The sequence below is a fragment of the Myodes glareolus genome, chromosome 17 (genome assembly GCF_982192425.1).
Source record: "Myodes glareolus chromosome 17, mMyoGla1.1, whole genome shotgun sequence".
Taxonomy (NCBI): Eukaryota; Metazoa; Chordata; class Mammalia; order Rodentia; family Cricetidae; genus Myodes; species Myodes glareolus.
In genome coordinates this window covers 60,342,582-60,355,640 of record NC_142042.1, presented here as the reverse complement: position 1 = coordinate 60,355,640, position 13,059 = coordinate 60,342,582, and the positions used below count along the sequence as shown (strand labels likewise).

Genomic DNA, 13,059 nt, shown 5'->3' with positions numbered 1-13,059 from the left:
TCTGTCCTCCTCAGGCACTGTATACACATAGTTCACAGACATCCCTGCAGCAAAACACCCATACACATACAATAAAGGGATGGGGGAATCTACCAAGTCTGTATCCAACTGCAGAAGGGTGTTTCCTGTAGATAAATTAGGCTGATATAAAAGAAGAGAATATCAACAGGTTAAAAAGAGAGTTATTCTCTAAGTGGGTGGGCACAAGCTACAAATGACTTTGCCAATTATAGGGAATGAAGAATTATTAGAGAGTTTTGACAAGAGAGGAGACATGATCAATCCCAAGCAGAAGCTTCTGACTAACTTAACCTGGTTATCAGTCTGTTTTCATATTCAATGAATCATTTTATTTCTTCTTCAAATGCTCAAGGGAAAGAAAGAGAACACATGCTCTCCTTTTGCTTCTCTCCATGGGCTAACCAGGGGTGCCTTTTGTTCTTCTCTGAGGGATGCTGGAGGAGGAGAGGAAGCACACTGAGCAAATCTCAGCTGACTGGGAGAGTCATTTTTTTTTCCCCCTCTCTGGGAGAGCCTTTCTGCTCTGTCTGGATCATATCTGCCCTCATTTCACCTAGGAGAATCCTGGCGCCGTGGAGCAAGTTGTTTGCTGAATTTTCAGGAACTTTGTAAGCCAGCATTTTGGTTCATTCAGTATTAACAGCTAGATTGTATAAACCTAAAATGGAACAAAGATAACATCTACTCAAAGCCTCCAATCATTTTTATTCCATGAGTCAGCTTCACATCACGTCAACAAAATGCTGGACACGGCTATGAGTAAGAGAAAGTAGTGCTATTTAGCTCACAGTTTGGGAGGTTCAATGGCACAGCACGTGCATCAGCTCAAATCTGTGGTGGAAGACAGATGGTAAAAGCGTATGTTGTGTGAGCAGCCATATTTCAAGCCAGAAAGCAGAGATATCTGGAAGGGGCCAGGATTGCTCCTTTTGTAACCACTCTTTTTTGAAGAGCTATCAGGAGGTCACATTAGAACTATAAAGGTGTCAGGTGGGAACTACTGTGGGGTCATGTGAGAAGGACATCATACCACGGATGACCTAAGGACCTCCTACTAGGCCTGACCTTAAATTTCCACCAGCTGCTTGGGGACCAGGCTTCCTATCCGATGGACTGTTGCAGGCATTCAAACCATAGCACTGAGGTTATTTTTCATAGTTGTGGAATATTGCGTAAGCATTGTATGATAGGGAAACTTCCTAAGGCCCTACTGGACATCTTACTGCTATGCCAGGGATAGCATACTGGTAACTCAAAATTGACAATGGTGGGTGAATTTACACAAGTCAGGCAAGGAAAACCCACAAGCTAGGGCTTCTTTACCTTGGAGAAAGCTATTAATCATTTACTAGCGTACCCCGTTCCCTTCCTTTCCCGGGACCCCAACTCCAAAAATGACAATTAGAAACTGAGGCAGCCTTTTTACTTGATTGATGAGTCAAGAAAGAAAACAAAGGTGGTTAAAAGTCCAGCTAGTTTATTTGTTTTGTTATCAATCTAACATGTAGTTATTAGTTCTGACACAAGAATGAGGAGGGTTGGAGAGTACAGGACCAGCACCCCCATGCTGCCGCTCGTGAGCCGTTTCCCAGTGGCGCTAAGTCTGAATGCATCTCGTCTTATTCTTTATTTGTGTTTCCCAGATGGACAAGAAAGCACACAGAGAAGGCGACAGTGCTATTTCCTTTTCTCTTCAGGCAAGTTTCTGAATTCTCCTAGAATTTATTTTCTGCTCTGGAAATCTTCTGAAGGCAGTGAGGCTGGAGACTCCAGTCTGTCTCACTTCCACACGGTGGCCACTGCGGACAGTGTCAAATGCAGTGGAGACCGAGTTGCCTTCCAGTTCGCTTCTCTCTCCTTACTTAACTGCTGGATCTAGAGTTACCTTTCCTTCATCCCCTCCCTTCCCCAAAGACATATTTGGTTACACTACAATAATTTCCAGAAAGGGAAACTTTAAACGTAGTTTCTAGGCACACGCTACATCTTACAGAACATATTTACGCTCAGAGTAGTTCTTCATCCAACCCGTCCTTTTTATCTAGACTGCGCTAACTTTGGCTGGGCAATCATCTGCACATGTCATGCCCAAAGGGCTAATTTGGAGCCAGAATAAGACAGCAGGAGGATGGAACGGGAGGTGCTGTTGGGCTCCACACATGCCCACTGCCCCCTCAGGAACTGAGGAGGAACAGTTGTCTTCACTAGTCTTACCCCACACCTTCCATGTGGCTTCAGCTGAGCAGTTCTTGTTTGCTCCTCTTTCCTCTGCCATGAGTCAGACTCAGGGGTGGACACATCCTGCCTCCTCTGTACATGAGCTCTGGTAAGATGAACACCTTGGCATCGCTTGCAGCAACAGATCCTCATGTGATTAAGAATGTTCTTTGTCTGCAACGTGATTTTTAGGACTTCAGGACCTTCTCCTCATTGTACTCATTGTCCATTTTTTATAAAACAGTCTCTTGGTTTCTGTGCCTTCTTCGGGAGTGACGAGTGTCATTGCTTCAGGCTGTACTTTAAAATATGATCTCACAGTTTGGACAAGGCCTTTTTTTCTCTTCTTCTTATTTCTACATTAGTACGTTTTGGAGAAGAAGAATTAGACCTTGAGAAGGAGGAGGCTTCTACTCCCTATTACCTTAGAGAAAGCTGTCATAGAGCAGAGGAACGACAACTTGTCATCCACAGAGTTAAACAGGGGTGGCCACTGCATCTCACAAAGTGCCAGTGATTTTTGTGGGTCTCCAAACCAGATTGAGCTTCAGGAATATTTGTTCAATGCTGTGTTGGATGCATCACCTGAACATCAAGGGCCAAAGTCATGGAAACCAAATAGATCTTTTTAGAAAGCCCTAGATGCTAGGGATTTCCCAGACAAGCTTGCAGCTCTACCTGAATGTTGAGCAACTCTAGCCTTCCTGGCTCAGACCTCCCCTAATGGTGACCACTATCCAGTCATTAGCCTTTTTCCCCTGGAAGGAGCCACACTTCCGTTGTCTTCTAGTTAAGCCATCTTTCGTTGGCAGGACCCTGTGCTCTAGGGGTTTATTGAATGAGTCGGAAGTAAAGCTGGACCTAATAGAACCCCAAAGCATCGTAATCCCAATCAGTCACGATTCTTTACCCCCAAACAGAGAGCATGGATGTACCCCAAAGAGCACAGACCATCCAAACGGGACCTGACAGGAACCATGTGGCAGCCGAAGAGGAACCTTATTCCAATCGTTTAAATAGTTGCCCATCTGTCTGTGGTCCTTATATGGAATCAAAATGTTGTGGAGTCTCCTCTGAGGAAACTAGGCTCTAGAATGTCTACCTTGATTAACTCTCACCACAGAGCTGAGGGGACAGATGGGAGCCACCCACCTGTTCCCCACCCTGTCTTACTGCTGTTGGAGGAACATCTCAGGAAGCGAGGTTCCAGAAAGCAGGCTCCAGGTGTGGTGGCCAGCTTGTCAGTTCTTGTGATACCCCGGAGAGACGCAGGCAGCGAGCGCCATTGCTTGTCTGTAGACAGAAAACTGAGGTATAGCGCGGATAAGACGCAATGATGGCTCTGCCACTGACTGGCAGAAACAGGAAGAAAATCCTGATTGCTCGGCGCCTGTGTCTGTTTCTTCCAGCATAGACTCCGTTTTGTTGGAAAGGCCCAAAGAGAAGCAGCGGCTTATATGGAGGCCCCCGACAGGTGTGGGCAGTGAAGCGAGACACTACTTCATCTGAGGGAATACCTCACTTACGCTGACATCCAGCCAAGACAAGGAGGCCAGCAACCTTCCCTCACAGTTCCGCAGCTGGTTCCGAACAGCACTGGCAATGTCACCTTAAAACAGGATTTAGTTCTCATTTTCTTCTTTTTAAAATTTGGTCTTAATTGAGGTACTGGGGATTGAACTCAGGGCCTTACACTCGCCAGGCAAGCACTCTACCACTGAACCACACTCCTCTTGTGTCCTAATTGAGATGCCCTCCACCCCGATATTGATCAGAAAGAAGATTCTTCTTAAACCGTAAGCACAACTGTAGGGGTGATAGGACAGCCATGGGGGTCAAGAACACCCTGGGCTCTCAGGCTTGGGAATTTTGCTATTGTTCTCACTGCATACGACCAGGTCTGTGCTGGGCTGTTATTACCTGGCAGGAGTAAGATTCCAGCAGTAGCTGGAAAGTCACATGTTGGGAAGGTAAACACGGCCTTCCATTCAACTGTTCCTTGCCCGATACAGTCTTCCGTTGACAGTTTGTTACTTTGGTTTTCTAGATAGATATATAGGTATATAGTTAGCCTTTCTCTTTTAAATGCAGATTTCTTAGGCATAATTATATATATATGAGTTTATTTTCAAAACTGCTTTGGCTTAGAATGTGGCGCCAGGCAATTAGAACATTAACTTTCATAGGGAGGGATAGTTTTCGGAGGCTTATCCAGAATAAATATGTTAAAATGAGGGTGGTATCCAGAGGGCCGAGAAAGGACTTTCCACTTTGAGATGGTGTTGCCAGGGAGTAGGACTGCATGAAGGGCAGTTTTTCTGGGCACCTTGATGTCCTGTCCAAGTCTCCACCCTGTTAACTTAGCTCCTCTACTTCCTACCCATCTCTGGCACGCAGTTCCTGAGGCATGGTGTTCTGGCATATTCGGTGCTCTTGACATTATGATTCTGTTGTCTACAAAGTTCACAGTGGGCAATCATGGATTTGAAGCACAAAGAAGTTGCAAGAATCTTACACTGTTCTAAGTAAGCATGGTACACAGCTTCGAGTCAACACGAGCTAGAGCCATTTGAGAGGTGGGGACCTTAGTTAAGAAAAACATCTCCAAAAGATTGGTCTGCAGGCAAGCCTGTAGGGCATTTTCTTAATTAGCGATTGACGAGTGAGGGCACCGCCTGTATTGTAGGTACTGCCTTCCCTGGGCTGGTGGTCCTGGATTCTATAATAAAGCGGGCTGAGCAAACCATGAGAAGCAAGCCCCTTCATGGCTTCGGTATCAGTTCCCGGAAGTGTCTGCCCTGTCTGAGTTCCTGTCCTGACTTCTTTCAATGACGGATGACAAAGTGGAAATATAAGCCAAACAAGCCCTTTCCTTCCCAACGTGCTTGTGGCCATGGTGTTTCATCACAGCAATAGTAGCCCACACTAAGACATCACGTTTGTGATGTTGTGTTGGGCTGCATTCATGGTTGTCCTGGGTGGGATGTGAAGCCCAGTAACACGAATTCCTGCCTTCTCTTGAAAAGAATCAGATAGGTAGATATGAAGTTTATATTACTTGATTTTATCTGTATTATCTATCTATCTATCAATCATCTATCTATCTATCTATCTATCTATCTATCTATCTATCTATCATCTATTATTTATCTATCTATCTATCTATCTATCTATCTATCTATCAATCATTTATCTATCTGTCTGTCTGTCTATCTATCATCTATCTATCATTTATCTATCTATCTATCTATCTATCTATCTATCTATCTATCTATCTATCATCTGTCTGTCTGTCTGTCTGTCTATCTATCTATCATCTGTTCTGGAAATCAGTTGAGTATGGGCTGTGTGAATTGTTCCCTGTGTGAAATATGCATATGTACTTTATATTTTCCCCTGATTGAACTCAGTGTTTGAGGTGGGTTGGCTGAGCCCTAAGAGATTCCCCTTTAGTCTCTGTGTCCTGGGGGACTGCACATCCAGCTGGTGGTGCTAGAGTAAGCTGCTTTCCTCCCCTGCCAGTTCCCCGCTGATAAACAAAGCTTGAGAGCTGCCTCCCTCAGGCCAGGCCTGTGGGCAGACGTCCTCTAGCTTTGGAACTCTTTCTGCTCCCAGCCCTGGTAAAAGGAAATGCAGATTTTAGGCTGAATACTGATTTTAGAAGAGGAGAATTTTTTTAAAAGTATTTTTGTTGCTCCAGGGAAGAAAACTGCAATTGGACTTGAAAGCCTAAAGCCTTTTCATTTCCCGGGGAGAGGTTTGATAGCCTGCTAGCTCTCTCACTGTGCCCAGGGCACAATTCCTGCCAATCAAAGGCTCTACTGCTTCTACCCGGGGGCACAGTGACCCAAAAGAACGGTCAGCAAGAACTCTGCGCATCTCCTGGACTGGCGACTTAAAACATTTCAAATTGATAAAAATGAAGTTGGGAAACCACAAAAAGAGGCCAAGACCACAAAAAAGTGAGGCAAATTCCTTAGCAAATGTGGGCTCATTAATGTAAACTGATGTTGCAAATTGATACCCCATAGGTTAAATTTGGACACATTGCATTTGGTCCACATATTGTACTGAAAATTAACTTGCTCAAATTTCAATTCTATTTTGAATTTCTGATTTCTCTCTCTCTCTCTCTCTCTCTCTCTCTCTCTCTCTCTTTTTAAAAAGTTGTTCAGGTATCAAGGAAACGATTGTCTGGAAGCAGCCAGCTGTTGCCCCAGCCTTCACAGCCCTACCTCTCTCTATCATGTCCTATTAGAGCAGGGCCACGTTAGCTATTAAATCATCTGCCTGCATCCTGCAGGCTTTTAAGTTTGAGATCACTCATGTAAGATCAGTGACTTCTGCTAGGGAAGTGCTGGGTTCAGGGTCTGACTGATTCAGCAAGCTTGAGACAAGCCTAGTGAAAGGTTACAAGGTAACTACAAATGTGACCTGATGGTTTTCCATGGGGGAAAAAGGGGGAAAGTAAAGCCCCCCCCCCATAGTGGTTGGGCTAGAAGACAGGGCAGGCGTGTGAAACCGGGAACTTGGCTAGGACAGGGGGTTTACCTCGGTAGCCCGTACAAATGGCGGTCTTTCAGTCGTACAGCTTGCTCTGTTCTAAGACAGCATCTATCCAACTAGGGGTGGGGGTGGCTCAAAGGACACCAAGGGCTCCAAGTATATTGGCACCAGCTGATTTTATCTTGGTCAGCATTAGCAGGAGGTGGGATGTCTGTCTTCTGCACCACTTCATATGGTGAGATCGTCTGACCTGGCCCTGCTGCTGGCTTTGCTCAGCCTGCTCAGGGGCCTGTTGTCATCGGTCGTCAGCTCCGGACAGAGCGCAGGGGCCTTCTCAGCAGACAGACCCTGCTTGGTTACCTTTTCAACTTGAAGTTCTTCTTTCTCCCCGTCCTTCCCTACTTCGGGGGTCTCTGCTTTCTCCCCATCTGGCACTGTGACCCTCTCCTGCCCTGCTGGGGTTGCCTTCTCTGCTTCTGCTTCCACGGCCTCCTCTACAGGCTGCTCTTCCCCCTCTACTTCCGGGGCCCCCACCTGAGCATAAGAAGGCAGGGTTTCTTGGTAACCCCGTGACATATCTGTCAGGGGTCCTGTGCCGATCTTCTCCTCAAACTGACCAAAAGTCTTAGCTGAAAGTGGGCTGGTCTCCACCATTCCAACCTCAGTCAAGGGGAAATAGTGGGACACGATCTTCTCTTCTTCCAGGAGCTGGTAGCCCTTGGCTTTCTGGATGGAGGAAACCGCAATGGAGTGGAGGGACTTCTCGGGGATCTCCCCCAGTGGCTGCTCTACGGGCCTCTTGAAGGCAGATCGGATTCTCTTCATGCCCAGGTGGCTCATCTCCATGATGTTGAGGAAGAGGGACACAAACGCGACGGACAGCATGAACAGGATGAAGATGGTTTTCTCAGTAGGCCGGGACACAAAGCAGTCCACCACATTGGGGCAGGGCCACCGGCTGCAGCGATAGAGGGGCAGAATGCGGAAACCATACAGGAAGTAGTGGCCCACGATGAAGCCCACCTCAAAGAGGGTCTTGAAGATGATGTGGCAGACATAGGTCCTTAGCAGTGTGCCCTCCAGCCGGAACTTCTTGGTGCCTTTGCTACTGTTGCTGCTCTTCCTGATGCTGGCCTGGTCCGGGGCGATTGGTACCCTCTCACCCCCGTTGCTACGGGATTGCTGACACAGCTCCTCAGCTTCGCGGTCCTTTCGCTTCTCCTCCATGCGGACGTGATGTACCGCGTGCCCCACGTACATCAGCGATGGAGTGGAGACGAAGATGATCTGCAGGACCCAGAGGCGGATGTGAGAGATGGGAAAAGCCTCGTCGTAGCAGACATTCTCGCAACCTGGCTGCTGGGTGTTGCATACGAAATCAGACTGCTCATCACCCCACACAAACTCTGCTGCCGTGCCAAGGATGAGGATGCGGAAGATGAAAAGGACCGTGAGCCAAACTCTGCCAATGACCGTGGAGTGCTCGTTCACCTCCTCCAAGATGTTCCCCAGAAAACTCCAGTCACCCATTGCTCACCACCTGGGAGAAAGAAGGCAAAACCTAAGTGGTCACAGTGCAACTCTGAGAAGACTTCTTCCCCAGCTCTTGGAGTGCCCATCTTTCTAAGCTGATGGCCCAGTCATACGGGTGAACAGTCTCCATGGAGTGCCTTGTTTGTGGACTAGTGCAAAGGGACGAAAGGGGCCATGAAGGGGATTTAATACTAACCTGTAAAATAGTGTTACTAATAATATCTGTTCTCATTCACCTCACAAATTACTTCAAAGAATCCTTGAATTAAGTATCTGTATTACTCCTTGAATTTATTGTGATTTACTATGGACCAGAAGTAGAAAACTGTGGTTACATGAATTTAAATCAAGACCACATGGTAATGGAAGATTCATGAATCGTAATACTAAAAACAAACCTATACAGTGGGTTCCTGGGCTCCTGACCACGTTGTTATGTGAATGAAATTATAAATAGCTACCTTCCTATGGTCTGTTTTGGAATATGTAATATTCCATATACTGTACGTGATCACATGTATAAAATGAAATGGGAGAGTATGAACATTTATCGAGCAATTTTAATGGCTAGACCTTCGATGTTGCGTTAATTCTTTCATCTTGCATTAATCCTGTTAGACTTTAAGCACTCGTGTGGTAGGGACGTGCCTGTTGTATTTACTGCTGCGTACCCAACGCCTGCACATAGCCCAGCACATAGGACTTTATATGAGTTTTTAAAAACCAATCTGCTTTCAACATATGAGACAACAGGGGCCTTAGAAGCTAAGCAGATGGACCAGACAGCAAAACACTAGCAGTTCCATACCTGATCCCAAAGGTTTGATTCTCAAACCGTTAAGAAATAAGACCTGCAATGTGGGCTACATGTTTCTCTGACATCTATAGTCCTAATTTATGCTTTCTTTACTTGAGGTTGAGAGCTGGAAACCCCTCTTAATAGTGTTACAAATTGAGGGCAGTATATTTTTATTATTACCCCTTTAAGTCCCAAGTGCAAAGAGGGTGCTTTCGGAGGGAGTTGCATTACCGACGTCCACGAGGACTGTTCAGTGTTTCACAGAACGAATAGGCTGCAGGGTTAGTTACAGGTGGCTGTTTAAATATAGAAGTTTGATCGTTAAACACAACGATATATAATGTCTCCAGCTTAGCAGGGGCTGACGGGGAGAGGACCGAATTGACCAGGAGGGTGTGTACAAATGGGGCCGCTCATTCAGGACTAAGGTAAAAGCAAAACAAATAAAACCTCTCGCATCACTTCAGGTCAGTTGTTCCTCTACGTTGAACATCTCTGAAGCTGTGGAACTCACTCATGCCTGCCCTAAGAACAAGACAATAGCTCCTTGGAGGAGCCTCCTCTGGGTTTCTTCTGGCCATCACCCAGAAATAAATGAGAAACATCACAGTTGGGTGATCCATCTAAACATCAAGCCCACACACGAGACAGATCCAGGGAGCTTGGTTTCTTGTTAGATAGTTCTATTTTCTCCTGTAAGACTTATTATTTCTGTGTGCTTAATCTCACTCCTCCCTTAGAATAGACCATTCTTTTGGCTTTATCTTCCGTGACCCGTCACAGCACAGAGCAAAGCACCTCAGAGTGTGGGGCTTCTCTAGATGCCAGAGGATTGGGACTGAGGGTGCTGGATTTAAGAGCCAAAAGTCTCAGCTCCCATAAAGACAATTCCCACCAAAATTCAGGAACCTCCAGTCTTCTTCGACATAGTAGTAATGAGAGCAAGAACTCATGATAAATAATAATCAAGGTCATAAAATTTAGAATAGACAAGAGTATTTCCAAGGAAATGCAAACACCAGGAAAAAAGAACAAAGTAAAATGATCCAAAGTACCTATCTTGAACCAAAACAAATCAGCCTTCCCATTAGCTGGGGCGGATGGTGCTTGTTTTATGAAACATTGGGATGTAATTGGGTAGACAGTGACCCTTAACACACTGTATCATGATACACGGCCCAAGACCTTCCTGACAATGATATCAGTAACTTCTAAAAGTCAGAGCAAAGCGTGTCCTTCATAACCCATCCTGCCATGTTAGGATTGTTCTGAATTTTTAAATTTTTTTCCTTACGCCTACTCAAGAGTTTTGTGTCAAGTTACAAGCAACTGTAACTTAGGACAAAATCTCCCTACTAGCATGGCGGTGAAGCAGGTCCCTTCTGCTGTTCAGGAAGTGTTTGGGGTATTACAATATGTTTTAGATTGTGTGTGTCTTTGTGAGTGTGTGTGTGTATGTGTCTGTGTCTGTGGTGTATGTGTGTGTCTCTGCGTATGCATGTATGTGTCTGTGTGTGTAGGACAGAAAGAACTTTTGGGAGTCAGTTCTTTTCTACCATGTGGGTTTCTGGGATCACACTGAAGTCATCAGGCTTGGCGGCAGGAGTCTTTACCTTTAACCCACTGAACTTTTGCTGCCTTTCTCCTCTTAAATTTAAGTAAATTATTTGAAAAAAGTATTTTTTATTTAATGTGTACAATGTTTTTTTCTGCGTGTGTGTCTATACCTCCCTGAGTGCCTGGTGTCTGCGAAGTCTGGAAGAGGCCATCAGACCTCCTGGGACTGGAACTACACATGATTGTGAGCACCCAAATGTGTGCTAGGAATTAAAGGCCGGTCCTCTGGAAGCGCAGCGAATGAAGTTAACCACGGAGCCATCTCTCTAGCCACCGCTCCCCCTTTAAACTGTGATGTGTTTGAATTGTTGTCTCTTTTTGTCCTCCATGAATAAAGATTGGACTAAACATGCCAGGCAGGCGCTGTATGACTGAGTTACACCCCCAGCCCTGGTCTTAACTTGCATGTACAGAGAACATTCAAAGCAGTAAAGCCGCAGTAGCATGCTGGGGCACAGAGAAAGTGGGGGCCACAACCACTCACTTTAGCCATTCTCTCTGTTATATTTTGTTGTGAAGATGGTGTGCGCCAACCTAGTACAGATGAAAATTAAACTGATGCTCTTTTTCAAGCCTCAACCCCAGGACCTCCGTTTATTCCTGGTGACTTCCCACTCAAGAACTGTGGGGGGAGGTGATAACTGAAGCCACAGTTTATGTCGGAGAGCTCGCCTCTGCCTAACAGTGATGCGCATTGATGTGTCCGTCAGTCCCCACGGCAAGTTATGAGTGAAGCAGTGGCTCTCATACTGAGATTTCAGGTTCCTAAACACAGCAAGCACAATAAAGGAGCATACAGCTGCCAAGTCCTTATTTTGAAAATAAGAAATGTTTTAGATCACTAAACAGTGTCTATAGCCTGATTCCACCCTCGCTTGATTGAAGGGGGCCTTTAAGACCCCAAAACTTAAAGAGGACACAATTTCAGAATAAAGGTCAACTCTTTAAATTAGACACATTTAACTTGACGAGACATTCACCTCTTTGTTCCCTTCGGTACAGTTACAGTTTTGTCACGGGCTGTCAACATTTTGCCTTGATCTAAAATGGACAGATCTACATTTTGAGACCCAGAGAATAAAGAATATTGACACTACGATCAGGGAGGGGCAAGTGGAGAAGTTTATTGACTCTCCTGAAGTCGTCCATCTAGGGAGGACAGACTTCAGATGTGAGGCCTTGTCTTCCCTACTCTGAAACCCCAGGGATTTTCCAGGGCCGTGTGGCCTTTTCATGGGTTTGAAGGCACAGAAACGCATAAACATCCATGCTTACAAGGTTTTCAAAGCTCCAGAGGACATGCCCCACTCTGGCTGCGAGTGGGGAGTAAATGTGCCTCCATCTTTGTATGTAGGACCACTAGGCAGCGGCTCTCACCAACAGACAATAGAACCCACCCCTAGAAGAGTTTTAGGACCCTTAGCCAGATTCCTTCCTGTCCCCCATGAACAGCTTTAACATTGCGAACCCTGAGCAGGTGGCTTCCCCTCCACTCACAGCACTCAACGATTGGGACGTTCCCTCCCTTCTCAGAGTTGGTAGTGAAAAAAATCGGGGAAAAAAAAGATTGGTAACTGGAATGCTTATATTTATAGTCCTCTGGATTCCTGGAGGCGCTTGTTGTCTCTGAAAATGAAAAGAGCTTAAGAAGTCAAGAGTTGGAGTTCAAACATCATCTCAATTCACACCCACCACATCCCAGCACTCTCTCCCTTCCAAACCTCCACACACCCTCAGAAGAGCTTTCAGAGGGTTTTCAAGGTTGAGCTGGAAGTGCGGCCATCTCAGCCCAGTAATAGAACGTGGTGGCATCTTTCTTTGTCTTGGAGAAAGCTATGTATGACCCTGATCGCTGGGAAATAAGCCCAGAAGGGAAGGTTACAGTGTAGCCGCCCAAGGGAAACTTGCCGGTATGAGTTGGGTCCCACGGAGAAACAGGTGCTGTCTTTCTCTCTTGGTGCTCGGCAGGAAAATGGCAACTTTGATGTCTTTCCTTTGCCACCTAAAAGCCCACCTCCCCCTTCTCTACCCCGCCCCTAATATGCTGCACGACTGAGCAGATATGACTGGATCGGTCCTGATGGGTAGGTTTTACTGTCCAGCAATATTTTAAGCTCCCAGCCAGACGGCTTTTCTGAAGGGAGGGACCTTTGGGAAACAATGGGAGGGAGAGAATGGGACAGCTAGGCTGGGCACCCGGGGGAGGTGGTTGGGGGAAAGCTGACGTGGGAAAACTTAGCTGGGGCTTCTGCAGGCTCCAAACGTTTCTCTTAGCTACAGACTGGCCTTCTGTGAGGGGGAATCTTCGGCTTCTTGCAGAGGGCAGGTGTGTAGGGGTCCTTCTTCAGGTCCTGAAGCTATCTTCT

General features: G+C 46.1%; 1 protein-coding gene across 1 annotated transcript; it reads right to left on the bottom strand.

Annotated features, from left to right (window-relative positions):
- Nucleotides 1–5,890: 5,890 nt before the first annotated feature.
- On the bottom strand, nt 5,891–8,279 carry Gja8 (gap junction protein alpha 8). The gene has a single exon (XM_048447138.3). It carries the CDS (start codon nt 8,272–8,274, stop codon nt 6,973–6,975), a length of 1,302 nt encoding a protein of 433 aa, XP_048303095.3. The 5' UTR covers nt 8,275–8,279; the 3' UTR covers nt 5,891–6,972.
- Nucleotides 8,280–13,059: the final 4,780 nt, after the last annotated feature.

Excerpts from the sequence above, each read along its gene's own strand:
- Gja8 (XM_048447138.3), bottom strand. The coding sequence starts at position 8,274 with ATGGGTGACTGGAGTTTTCTGGGGAACATCTTGGAGGAGGTGAACGAG.